Raw genomic sequence first — 13,939 nt, 5'->3', positions numbered from 1 at the left:
TAGTACCTTGCGTGAAGAACCAAGACACATTAAATTTCACTTCCTAAATCCTATCCACTGTCGTATAATTTCAATAAAAATGGCACTTCCCCATATTGGTTCTCGTTCAATCAAGTTTTGTGAGGTGTTCAATCTTTCTGTCATTGGGTGATAGCTCATTTTATGAATTAAAACCAACCAATCCACAAAATTCATTTATCCATGCAAAAAGAATTATTGTTTTCGGCAGTTGTTTGATGAAGGAGATGGGACCTGACACAACTGGGCCAATAACAAGAATGAAAAGTTATTTAGACAGATCACCGCTCTTGGGGAGGTTTAGGATAAATAAACCCAATGTCTTTTGCTGAACAGTTTCTAGCTTTTCATTCTAGCTATGTCACCGAGGGACTACACACCCGAGACCGCTCACAGGTTACAAAAGACCCAGAGGCAGCACCTAAAGCCTAACTCTGGTAGAACAGCTATCTTCCTCCTTTTCCTCTTTTATTGAAGAAGAACTATTCCTGTGTCATTCGCCGATTCTTCATGTGGATGGAAGCGAAGCGCCGCCTCCTTCATTGCCTCCGCTCCCGCTTCCAAGATCTCCTTGTCCTCCAATTTATGTAAACCTGCCCCGTACATAATAAAGAAAGTTGCTAAACAGATAATCTCTGTAGGAGATTTGATATGTTTTTTTTTCAAAGCTACAGAGTTTTTTTTCTGGCCTTCCAAAGAGCCCAGCACACTGCAGACAAACCCAAATATGAATCTTTTTCACATGTGGCAAGTACCTATTGACCCAAACCCAAAACTGTTCAAAAGACGTTGGCCTACAGGGCACATTTATAATCATGGCAATCAGACTTCACACGTATCTAGCTATAGAGCAATAAAAAAAAAAGGTGTTCAACAGTTTCATCCTCCCAACAGAAACTACATCTTGTGTCACCCTACCGATTCCTTTTACTCAGATTATCTTTTGTTAGAATAGCATTTTGTTTCGGTGCCTATTATTTGTCTGCACAAAATTTCTTTTAATGTGCTCGTGATTTTCTACAGGAGTCTGGCAAGCTGGTTGTAGAGGACCGTTTACTAGAAGCAAAAGTGAATCCGAAACTATATTTTGATTTTCCAGATCTACAACAAGATGTCCGTTGTGTTATCTTTAGATTACTTGGGGATGTCACTGCATTTGTCGTTGACATTTCTGAACTTGAAGGCTTAAACTTGCGAAATCTTCCTTTGTATTGGCATCTGGACTGTCTTTGTCAAATAAAATCAAGTTGTACTACTACGCTGATACATACGAGATGGGAAAGATCGACAGTCTCAACAGTATAATCACTGTAATGTCCATGAGGATTGAAGCCCTGACATTCTAAATGATATCTTATTAATTTGTGGTATATCCAGACACTACTAGGGAAAGCTCCATCAGTACTGGTTGGAACCTCTTTTAGCATCGGTTTCGCAACCAGTATTGATAGTGCGGTACTCAAGGAGGTCTTTAGTACCGGTTGAAATAAAATAACCGGTACTAAAGGGGGATGACACATTAGTACCGGATTGGGACATCAACGGATACTAATGTGTACCAGTTGGTGCACTAATGTGGTGCACATTAGTATCCGTTGGAGATACCAACTGATACTAACGTGGACCTTTTAGGACCGGTTGGTGCCCCCGACCAATACTAAAGGGCCTCACAAGGCCACCCTGGGAAACTAGCCGCTAGATCCGGTACTAATGTGAGCATTAGTTCCAGGTCATAATGCAACCGGTACTTAGTCTCGGGATGAATGCTCAGTTTTCCAGTAGATTCTAATACTGCTCTTTTACTTTGTGTTTATGTGCGTTTAGGCCACACATGCCAACATGGGATGTTAACACTTAACAGTTGGTAGTACTGTAGTATATTGTTTTTGTGTGTTGATGCGGGAGTGATTGGCTGTGGCAAGAAATACATGATGTCTTTTTGGAACATTCTTTTGCTTCAGTTTTCATGATCAGATTATGATCCAATTTGAGGGATCGAACGGATTTTGTCTCTAGAATTTCTGGAAGTTCAATTTTTTATGTAGAATATCAGGAAATTCAGTACGATTGCAGTTTCAGAAACTGCCAGGTACATTTGTCAATACCTGTATGGGACCATTATAGGGCAAAGAACTGAATTGAGCACCGAAACTGAATCAGTATTAGACATACAATTAATAATTCATTGAAAATATTTTTAAAATAGTATAATTAATAAATAACAATTAATTAATAATATAAGTAAAGAATAAAACATTTCAAAATAACAAAATAAATTATTTGAATAATTTACGGAAATAAATATACAGGCTTCATAATAATTTTAAATAATATATTTATTTAATAGTTTAAAGAGGTGCTAATGCTATACAAATGCCGGCAATATCAGATATCCATCCATATCCACGTTTATTTCGAATATGAATATGAATTTGGATAGTGAAAAATCAAATTCGAATGTATCCATTCAAAGTACCACATCATAAAAGAATTTGTTACAAATATCCGTATAATCATATTTTAGCGGTTGCGAATTCAGATAATTCGGATATTTGCGTAACATTTTCCACCCTAGTACCAAACCACCGTGCATGCCGTCATTGGGATTTGACTGATTTTTGACCAGGGAGTTGACTGATTGTTGGGTCAAAGTTAACGTTTATCCATGTTTCCTGGAGGTAACGGGACATGCAACAAGAGGTGCAGTCTGCTCTTATCTATCGCGCTTCAGCGGAGGAAGCAGAAAATTGGTAGCGTGCCGATAAGGCTTTTTCAGCTAGCTGCTTCTCTGCAATCTGCATTGGTGCGTTCAGGCCTGGACCGATCAAGATTTCAAAGATACAATATTTCTTACAGCTAAAGATCCAGTAGAATTATCCAGAAAAGTAGGTACGAGAAGACGGGGAAGAGGCGGAGCCGCAGCAGAAGCCGGCCTGCTGCCTGCCCTCATCCCATGCGCCTCCCTTACACCGTCTATATATAATTTAGAACTGCTTCTTTCGAGGCCTAAAGCCCTTGTCCTCAACAACTCGCCGATTGAGGCACCCACGGGCTGTGACGCCTTCGCCTCAACGCCGTCGTCATAACACCGCGCAAGTGCCTAGATGCAGCAGACCGCCCCCGCCGCCCCCCCTTGCCGTCGGCCCCGACGTCGCCCCCTCAACCACTTCCGCCGCCCCACGCCCTCAAGTACCTCGGGTGAAGTAGGCTGTCCCCCCGCATCGCTGCCGTCGGCCTCGGCGTCGCCCCAGCAACTTCCACGGCCAGGGCTCCTTCGGTCTGCCGATTGCGGCCGCGCCTCTGCCTCTTCCCCGTCTTCGTCGGCCTCGATCACCACCTCGGATCGTCCACAAGGATGGAGGACCCGGGAACGGTCTTCCTCAGATCCTTCGAGGATCTTGTCAGGGAGGAAAGAATCCCCACGACAGGCTTCAAGGTTCTATTGATGGCATGGCTTCTGATGTCGATTCGTGTCTACCGGATGTCAGCGCCATGCGGTTCGTAGTCCTCTTGCAGGCGGCCAGCGCCGTGACCATGGACGGCCTACAGATTATCAGGTCCCCTTCCTCCCCCTTTGCTATGGTGGCCGCTGAAGCCACATCTCTGGCGCTGAAAGCCCTTGACACCTGCCGCAAAGTGGATCACCTTGCCCAAGATGTAGCGGCAGGCAATTTGGAAGTCCAGGTGGGTAATGATTTTGCTGGCATCATAGAGCTCGAGGATCGCAGGATTGATTATCGAGCAAGGTTGAGGAGGGCTCTGGAGGATGACATGACTTATGTCGTGAGGCGCACAATCTGCGTCAGTTAAGATTCGTCGTTGGAGTTTGGTTGGGCTCTGTGTTTAGTTCAGAGATGGTGATTTGATCAGTTAGATTCATTGTTGGAGTTTGGGCTCGGAGCCCAGCTGGTAGTTTCAATCTTTCAGAGAAACCGTTCAGAATTGTGGTAAATTGATGAGACGCACAATCTGCGTCGGTTAACTATCAGAGTTTGGGCTCTGAGCCCAGATAGTTTAGTTTCAGAGAACATTGTTCATTTTTTTGGAAAAAATTAACTTTGTTGTACGGATATTGTAAATTGGAGCACCATTTTTGTTTTGTTCAAAGGCTCTTTTTCTGTTCACATCTTCAATATTTGACCTTGGTTTTAGTAAAGGTGCACACTGATTGTCACTGTTGTTTCAGTAAATTTCCATTTGCCTTTATTTAGAGATCCACCATGCATAGTGCTTGTGAATATCAAATTCACTTTTCTAGCAGTAATGTCTCAAAATCAGAAAAGTGATAAACAATGCTAATGGTAGATCTAGATCCTTAAACTTCTTTAATACATCACTGGAGGTCCAAATCTTAGTAATTATCATCCATTTGCTTATGTGGCGCTAGCATGGCGATCTCTCTCCTGGGCTCCTGGCTGCTGCCTTCACCTTTTTGGCCTCTGACTGCCGCGAGAGTGAGATACATGGGGAAGCAGGCAGGTCCTTGTACATCAACACAAAATTGTCACAATTGGCATGCAATGAACTAAAGAAGAAACAACAACAACAATAAAAGCCGCATGGTACTTACAGTTTGCATCTAGGGCCAAGATTAGTGGGAAAAGGAGTCCAGTTGTTGCTAGCCACTAAAGAAGTGATCCTTGCAAGCAAACAGGGCAATGTGAAGCTTAGATAGAACACCTTAATGATGTAGGCAATAGGCAGTGATCTACGCAGTTATGATCTTGAACTTCAAATCCTAAAAGTAGGAGCTCTATCTACCCTGATACAGCATAGGCAGTCATGATTTGCAGCAAAGAACTTAAGGGGAATTATACTTTTAGCTAAGAGAATTCTGGACAAAATGTATGTCAAAAAGTAAAGAATTGTGCAACAATGGTCACGGGGAAACCAAATTACCATTTGATAATCTTCAACACTGTAGTTGATATAATCTCCAATGAAATTTGATTTGATTACATCTGAATGTATTAAAGAAACAATTGATAACTAGAGAGCTAGACTTGTCATGAAGAGTAGACTGATTTGGAAATCACTACAAAGCTAGCTGGGAGAAAATGCATCCTGCGCTTATGTCTCACACAAAAGCCCTCATAGCCCTTGTACACCCTATCGTCCAAACTCGAAATTAGTCCACAATCTCTTGATGGCATAAACAATACTAATGGTAAAACTTCCAGTTTTCATAAGGTAGCCCTTTACAAATGCCCACAAACAGCAAAAGAGATGGAACATCATGTTCAATCCATGGCTGGAAATGACACAGAAAGGGAAAAAAACAAACAGGATACTATTGACAAAGAATGTTATTGAATAGGATGTGCAAATTCTCATTAAGATCAGCCATAGGTAACCTACTATCCATCTTATAGGTTAACAAGTGCAAGAATATAAGTCTTTAGTGGTATTTCAACATATATGCTACTTCACATCCTACACAGACAATTAGTAGGTTAACGATTTTTAGATTTTGAAAGAACAGCAAACTTTTTTCAGCAAGCGCACCACATGTCATAGTGATTTCCCTTATCTCTGCAGCCACAATCAAACCAGCAGCAATACTCTTGCCTTAATAAAATGCATATAATAAAAAGGAGGTCACAATTCAGCACAAGGATGCTTCAAATGTAAGTTTAGGGTACATTCCAACTAGAAAAGGATTGCAAAAAATTCTACAACCACTCTGTAAACATCCAGTTGCAACAAGGTCAATTACTTATCAGTGGAGTTCTAAACATTCCACAGATAAATGAATGCGTACATGCACAAAAGAAGATTTTTACATTAAAGATTCATAGAGCTAAAGTTCTCACAAAATGACCTATAAACATCCTGAACATATGAATCCATCTTATATGACCAATATATTTATATTGTTTTATGTAGGTCAGGCATAACAAAAACATTGTAACATTGTTTGGCATCTAGGGCATTTCAAACACTTGGCTACATACAAGATATGCCACTAAGCCAAAAGATTGGATGGATATTTGTTTAATGTATACGAGACAAATAAAACATAAATATTCTTGACGAAACATCTATAGGTTTAAACATCTATAGGTTTATTTTATGCAGTACAGAGACAAATAAACACTCTTGACCATACATAATCAGTATGGTACAAAGATAAATGAACATTACTGATTAAGAGGGTATCACATGCTTCTGCAAATCACACTGATCCCAAGCCGTGTGGTTCTCACTTCTCACAAAAGAACAAAGCTAGAAAACTAGCATTGCAAGAGTTAGGCTGCAAATTAACAGTAGTTGTTCAACAAAACGGAAAGTGAGTGGTTACCTAGACAAACAAACATGTTGCAATCCGGATCTACAGTGAATAGCTATGGATAGATGAACAAGGAAAAACATTACCTTTGTTTGATTGTTTATTATGATTCAGATAGCATGGTGTGAGGATATTTCAAAACACTTGCATACAAGAACAGACGGCTCAAGCCGACATTTTCACATCAAAGCTTTAGAACGACATCATATACCCGGACTGGAACTGGAAGCGACTAACAATGCATGTGATGCACTAACCTTTGCAAGAAGCGCGAAAGAGCGGAAGCATTGACAAAATTTCTTCCGACATCACCAATTTGAGCTGCCTCAGCTGTCTTGTGCTTCATTGACGGTCGGGGCGGGCAGATCCTTCTTCCCCAACACGACACCACCTCCAGATGCTGACTGCCATGAAGAAACCTTCTGCCTCCTTTGGTTTTTCCCCCATCGCACCACCCCTCAGATCGGGATCGAATAGAGGTGAGGCAGAGGAAGGGGAAAAGTGAGGGGAGGAAATTGCGATTCCGCTTGAATGCAACTCTAAAAAAATGAACACGCTAAATTGCCATTCTCGACATAATCTAACCTCTCTTTTGCCATTCTGGCTCCTTTTATTCCATTTCCTTTTTCCTTTTCCTCTCCTTGCCCACGGGAAAAAGGTGGTTTGGCCCTTTTTTCTTTTATTTTCAATTTTGTAAGTTCCCAAATATTATTTCATGATAATAATTAAAGAAATATTCATGGTATCTACCTATTATTTACTTGGTTCTCAATTGTTCTCCAAGTATTTTAGGATAATTTTGTTTCAAATGATGTTTGTAATCATGTATGCATTTAATGGTAATGTGATATTTAATATATGTACTTGGTCATTGGTAGTACCATGATTAAACTCTTTGTGTTGAGTCGAACGTTTGAAGTGGTTGGTTGTTTCTGCTTTCAATTATCGATTCCCGACTGTTATAGACGTGTTTTCGATCGAATTATTTCGTTTCCGATATCCCGAATTTCCGATTTCGCTTTCCCGACCGAGCTTTTCCGATTTCGTTCCTGTTCCCGTATAAAAATACAAAAACGAAAGTGGTTAGGGTATTTTCCCGACCATTCCTGACCGCTTTCATCCCTATCTACCCCTATAAATTCATCAAATTTTTCTTTACTATATCTACCCTATCTCATGCCCTCACAGAGATCATGTTTCGTTTGTGTACCCCGTTTTGTACACACAAAAATCCCTCTTGCCCAGAATGAACCGTCCAGATCTTCTCTTAGACTCTCTTTCTCTCTCTTACTCACATCTAAGGGTGGAGAACGCCTGGATCATCCCTCCTTGGACCCGAAATTTCTATCAAATGCAGTTTACTCGGACTTCTTCCTCACCTCCACGGACCATCGGACCGGCGTCTCGCTAACTCCCTCCATAGATCCGCGCTTGCTCATCGGCCTCCCCCTCCTGCTCGATCCCCATCGCCGTCCCCTCTCACTCCCACCCCCATCCAGATGCGGAAGCGCTCGTAGGGGACCTTCGGGAGCATGGCGCCCTCCCCACCAACTAAAACAAAACCTCGGGCACCCTCTTGCTAAGTTGCCGGATATAAACACCGACACTTCCATGACTGATTCTCTCCCTCGTATTGTCAGTAAGACGGAACAGAAAGCCAAATATATAATTATGAAGAGATGTGCAGATCAGTCCTCAACTCTAGGGATGTTGGCCTGGGGTCGGAGTAGGACGGGAAGGAGGCGAGGGTTGGGCGGCGAACAGGGAAGCTGCCCGAGCCGGCTGTGCGGACGGCGCGGGAGAAAAAAAGTACAAGTTGTTTTTAAGATATAGCAATCTATTTTAAGTATAGGTGCTCTAATTTGAGCTCATTGACATAGACACAACACAAGCAACAATTATGGCACTGGATTCCTATTTTTCTACAATAAAAAAACCACTACAGGCGCCGCGTCGTGGAGCGGGGTTACAATTCTTTGCTACTCTGATTGCATTAAGCAAAATCATACGTACAATTCCCTTGTGCAGCAGCATATCCTATTCCTGGAAATCAACAAGAAAAGGATCTCGCCATACTACAGATGAAGATTAAGCACGAGATTCGTTACGTTACTACTAGTAGGTAGTATAGTAATAATCAATAGTCGTCGTAATCATCATTGTTCCTGTTGAGAAACCGCCTGATGGCTCCGACGACGGCGCCCAGCACCAAGAAGAGGACGAGCGTGTCGAAGCCGCCGCCGACACCGACGGCGACGCTCGGGCCGGGCGCGAAGAAGGTGAACGGCGACCACCCGTAGCCGCCGAAGAACGGGCTGCCGTAGCCGCCGTAGCCATACCCGCCCAGCGGCGGCGCCACCGGCGGGTTGACGTAGATGTTCGTCCTGCGCCCATGCACCACGTACACCGTACAAACATTTTGCATTAGCAGACGCAGCATGTCACCGATGATTTCAGTTGCCTATCTTACTACGGTACATTCTTGCAAATGATTGAGAAGAACTGAATGATCGAGGTTGCACAAGAAGGACGATTAAAATTCAAAAGCTTTAAACTTCAGAAGAATTCAGAGATTCAGTGCTTGTAATCAGAGGCAAGAAGACATCATCGAGTCTGAACTCTGTCCTGAACACGGCTCGAACTGAACCTTGGTGTCCGATGCAGACAGGTTATGAGCAAGAGCGCTAAATACCTGGAGTTGTTTATCCGAGGGCCGGACGACCGTGGCGCTGACCGGAACGCCTGCCCGCCGACCCTGCCGCCGGACTTGGCCGCCATGGCGCCGTCGACGGGCCCGAGCGCCAGCACGCCGGCGGCCAGCGTGACCATCGCCAGCTTCCCGAGCTTCACCCCAAGACCATCCCCTCCCAACGGGACCTTCTCATCGCCGGCCGCCTTGCACGAGATCCTCGACGGCCTCCTCGCGAGCTTGGGCAGCGTCGCCGTGCACACCGGTCTGCCCGTGAGGAAGCACTGGAGAGATGCGGGTGCCAGAGCCATGGCCGTACTCGATCTCTTCTCTTCTCAGCAGTCAGCACGCTCGCTCGCTCTGTGCGCTTCTTCCTTTGTCGAACTCAAACACCAGCTAGATTCTTTCTTGATTTGCCGCGGCGGTTGCTGTGTAGGAAGAAGAGGAGGAGATGGTGGTAGGAGAGGAGGGGCTTATCTTGAGATGGCAAAGCGGCCACTTGGCCGAATTGGAGTGGATGACTGGATGGTGAAAGCTTCTGGAGAGGGGAGAGATCTTTTGAGCACTCGTTTGTTCTCTAGCTCTCTCAAGTTGCTCTGAAGTCTGAACACGCCTGCATGGCACGGCACCGTCCGGTACTTTTCCTCCTTTTTCCTCACTTGCATTATTTTCTGGCCATAAAAATTCGACCAAGAATTTGACTGGATCTCAAATCTTCTCAGAATGTTCGAAGTAGCATTCGAATTGATGTTTTCATGGCGTTTTTGCCGCATGAAGCTTGCGTGTTATGACATGCAGTGCAAGCTAAACACTCGTGCCCAGGACTGAATATAAGTTCACATACTTTATGAGATGTTTTCACTAAGATCATAAGCTGAGGGTGATGAAAGTGAAAACCATCTAGCCCACCATGTCATTGAATTGGATTCCTCAAACTGTCTACACAAAGTGAAAACCATCACATTTGAAAACCTCACCGTTGTGTAAACTATGCAATTACAATCACGGCTTCGGCTGCTCATGCCCCCCATAGAAAAATTTCCCGTTAGTGATGGGACTCACGGCATAGGCATTTCTATTCGTCTCAAACTTGGAGAGATCCCCAGTCAGAGGCCAACCATGACCATTCCGATCGACGAGTTGAATGTTGCTTATGGACGCGGCATTCTTGTCATCTGTTGGAAGGTACCCGCTACCCATTGGTGGTGGGTTTGTGATGGGTCCCGCCACAACGCCACCGAACAGTACGCCATTTGCTTTGTCAGCAAAGCTGCCGGTGAAGAGTGATCTAGGAAAACGACCAATGAGCTCAGGATCCCGGTTGAGCCCTGCGTGCACGAGCCAGTCACCTGATGTGCCATCCTAATGTGTGAGAAAGAAGACAATCTCGATTAGTTTCTACAGGCTAAGTGTAAAAAGAAAAACCACACCGCATGCACTCTAGAAGCTAACCTTGATAATTTTGAGGTTGAGATTTGGCTTGGCTCCCTTGGGATCTGAGACAAGGTCGATGACGCCTCCAGGAGCTATGGCTGCACCCTTTTCAGGCTGGAAACCAGGACACTGCATGTTAAGGCAGCCTGTGCTTTGAAACCCATCATTCTGAAGTGAGGTTACAGGAGGAAACGCTGTTTGTTAAAACAAAGATGCATATTATTACTATAAACAAAGATTTTCTAAAGTTTCAAAGAACTCACGGTCCACTTGGTATAGAAATAGGTGCGTGAATCACCATACACGGCTGGCAAAACCTATCAAGGAATGAATCAACGGAAGCATCAGTTAATTTAGGTTTGTCATAAATCACATGCATGTTTTTTTTGCTTTAACCATCAATAGATTCACCATGGATGACTCCACGCTAAACTCAGACTTAATCTGCCTAATTTACACCCTAGCATATATTGTAAAGCTATAGAAGCTACCGGGATGCTGATCCACCATTTCCCCCTTCACTCCAGAAACGAGAAGCACCTACCACATTGTGGCAAGGGGTACGTCGCCACATGTATATAGTACAACCTTACAGGTTTTGAATAATATTTTATTTAGATGGCTATGCATTTATTATTACGGATATTATAAAACAAACAGATATCCCCCAATGACGTCTATAGTATTTATTATTGGAAATTTTTGCAGAAACCCACCTGCACATTAAGTAGTTTCAAATGGCCCACTTACAAGTTATTTCGACCTGCCGATGCAGTTGTTGTTTGACCTTCCTTCGCATGACTCGTCCTGCATGCCGGTGAGGATGCGCTAGAGATACCTGTAAATAATTATGTCAAAACTTATCAGAATAGGAGAGTCACGTAGGATGATGATACAACCTAAACTCTAGTAACAAGTAAGATGGGTCAATCTCAAATGTAAATGCACCAAACTCCCAGAAGAAAACTTTGATAAGCCAAACCACCACCAACTTTCATGAATATATTATCGCTTAGTTAAGTGCTATATTGAAAACACATAAAATTTGCAGGTGTTAGACTACATGAAGTGATTGCAGATGAGTGTATTTAAAACGTCCTAGCTTGCATGTGAGTTTTTACAAATTTTCCTTTAGCATTAATATGCATGATCTAGGTCAGGAATATTGGTACTATAATTGCCTAGGTCAGGAATATTGATACTCTGATTGTGTTTATTGCTTTGGATGTAAAGAACGAACACGATATCCTCTGTACAATTTCCAAATCCAACTCGACCATGACGTCTTGACGGTCAACAGAACTTATTGCTCGATGCATTATGCATGCCAAAGGCAAAGCCTCAAAGGAGACAACTGGCAAAAAAAAAATGCAAAGACCCTACTAAGGATCAGAGATTCAGAGGTCAGCCAAAGCATCACTAGGGTGTGGTGGCGGAATCTGTAGGCGCATTTTTAGATGAAGGAATATTCAATCTCGGGCCTCGGTGTGCATCTATTTAGTGTGGAGTTTAATAGTTGTATTTATCCCTAGTTGATATTTGGTCAAGAAGTCATGCTTAAAGTAAAAGGGATCAGTCTCAAATCGGAGGGGTTAGCTCTAAATAGTGACAGTCACTTGGTAGCTATGGCCAAATTCATTTGAAACTTGGGGGTCAATTCTATGATTCAATCCTACGTGCATGATAGAAGACAAAGCTGAATTCTCTGAATTCCACAGTTCAATCAGGAGGATCTAAGTTTTTTTTTTTTTGAGGGGGAGGAGGATCTAAGGATGAAAGGCTGAAATCAAATGGGGCCCTACGGCCCAACTAGCATCTTCCCAAAAAACACGCTGCCCGCTGCACTTCAGGCTCAAATTCCTCTTTTTTTTTCTTTAAGGCTCAAAGTCTGAAACATCACACCGTACACGACGTCACACGAGTACAAAACCGTCGCGCAACCAAGTGAATCCCTATCAGTTGGGGAACCTGCAGTCGCGGCGTATCTCGCCGTCGTCCGCCGTCCTGACCCCGACCCTGCCGAGCCTGGTCATGGACGCGGCGAAGTCGCCGAAGAAGGCGCCCTGGTCCGCGGCGTAGCGGTCGACGGCGCCGCGCGACCTCGGGTCCGCGTACAGCGCCTGGTCGGACGCCAGGAGCCCCCTCCCGCCGCGCAGGTTCCGGTAATACTCGTTGTCGAACCGCAGCGGCGTCGCGGCGTCAAGGAACGCGAAACCGCCGGCGCCCGGGCAGCTGCCCCGGAGCTGCTCCGCGAACGCCGGGTCCATGGCCGCGTCCGTGCCCAGCCGGTACCCGAAGACGCCGCACGACGCCGCGCCGATCGTGTGAGCCCCTGCTTTGCGATGCCCACATGCAAGAACGGCCGTTAGCAACAGGACACGACGACACCACCAGTCTCGCAAGTAAATGCTGCGTGTGCATGATCTTGGCGTGTTCTAGCTAGCAGATATAGCTGTGACATATTGATATGTACACGTGCAATTCTAGGTATACCTGAGAGCGCGATCATGTCGGCTTGGGAGAGGCCGAGGCCGGAGAAGAAGGCGTTGAGCTGGTCGAGGTTGAAGTTGCCATGAGGGATCAGGACGCTGCCTTGAGTCGACACCCGGCCGTCGTACCGGCCCAGCTCCACCAGGTAGTCCGGCCCTCCGCTCTGCGCGGCCGCCGTGTGTTCACGCGAGACACGGTCACGATCCGGCGAGACAAATGAACGCCCTCGAGCGCGAACGCGAGCGGCAAGGATGGTGTCGTGCTTACCAGGAACACGGAGTCCCTGGCGGCGAGTGCCAGGATGTCGGCGCACGACACCATGTTCCGGCACCGCGGGTCGCTGTCCACGGCCGCCTTGGCGCTCATCACCGTGTTGAACCCCTCAAGCTTCAGCGTCATGCCGTCGAGGCTCCGCCACTCGTCGTCGCCATCGGGGTTGATGAGCATGATCGACGCGTCGCAGCCCTTAATGAGGATCGCACGGCATCAACAAACAATCACAAGCCAATAATCTCACCAGTTGATTCGTAGGTCAACTGATCCATCGGCATACATAACGTCAGAAACCGAACGAACGTACCCTGACAGCGCAGTCATGGAAGAAGAGCCGGAGCGTGGCGGGCGCGGCGACCGGCGAGTGCGCCACGGACATCCGCACGGCGGCGCGGACAATGCTCTCGAGGTTGGGGCAGACGTCGGCGTAGTGGTCCGGCGACAGCTGCTGGGCCCCGGCCATTGACGGCGGGAAGGCATCGATTGCGAGGAGGAAGAAGGAGGCGGTGGCCAAGAACTGGAGGCGCCTCATCATACTGATGAGCTCCGCTCTTAAGGCCGCGGTTTGTTTACTAATCTCTCTTAAATTAGCCAAAGCCGTTAAACTGCATGCGCTCGGGGTGGTTTGCAAGCGATGACAGCGTGGGTTTATATAGAAGAGCAGAGGGGGCGTGTGGCCGCCTCGCGCTCTCTCGTCCATTAACCTAGCTTCGTTTGGATTGGATATTTGAGATTTGAGAAGGCTT

The 13,939-nt window shown here is 45.4% G+C and overlaps 2 protein-coding genes across 2 annotated transcripts; both read right to left on the bottom strand.

Annotated features, from left to right (window-relative positions):
- Window positions 1-8,197: 8,197 nt before the first annotated feature.
- Window positions 8,198-9,533, bottom strand: LOC117851282 (uncharacterized). Its single transcript, XM_034733073.2, has 2 exons — window positions 9,000-9,533; window positions 8,198-8,691 (listed from the first exon to the last, which is right to left on the bottom strand). Exons 1-2 carry the CDS (start codon window positions 9,305-9,307, stop codon window positions 8,445-8,447), a joined length of 555 nt encoding a protein of 184 aa, XP_034588964.1. The 5' UTR covers window positions 9,308-9,533; the 3' UTR covers window positions 8,198-8,444.
- Window positions 9,534-12,077: 2,544 nt separating this feature from the next.
- On the bottom strand, window positions 12,078-13,725 carry LOC117854231 (peroxidase 45). Its single transcript, XM_034736532.2, has 4 exons — window positions 13,501-13,725; window positions 13,188-13,385; window positions 12,924-13,083; window positions 12,078-12,762 (listed from the first exon to the last, which is right to left on the bottom strand). Exons 1-4 carry the CDS (start codon window positions 13,723-13,725, stop codon window positions 12,386-12,388), a joined length of 960 nt encoding a protein of 319 aa, XP_034592423.1. The 3' UTR covers window positions 12,078-12,385.
- Between the last annotated feature and the right edge of the window lie 214 nt (window positions 13,726-13,939).

Source organism: Setaria viridis, chromosome 4 (assembly GCF_005286985.2).
Source record: "Setaria viridis chromosome 4, Setaria_viridis_v4.0, whole genome shotgun sequence".
NCBI lineage: Eukaryota > Viridiplantae > Streptophyta > Magnoliopsida > Poales > Poaceae > Setaria > Setaria viridis.
The sequence above is the reverse complement of the archived record's forward strand: the minus strand, read 5'-3'. Positions and strand labels throughout refer to the sequence as shown.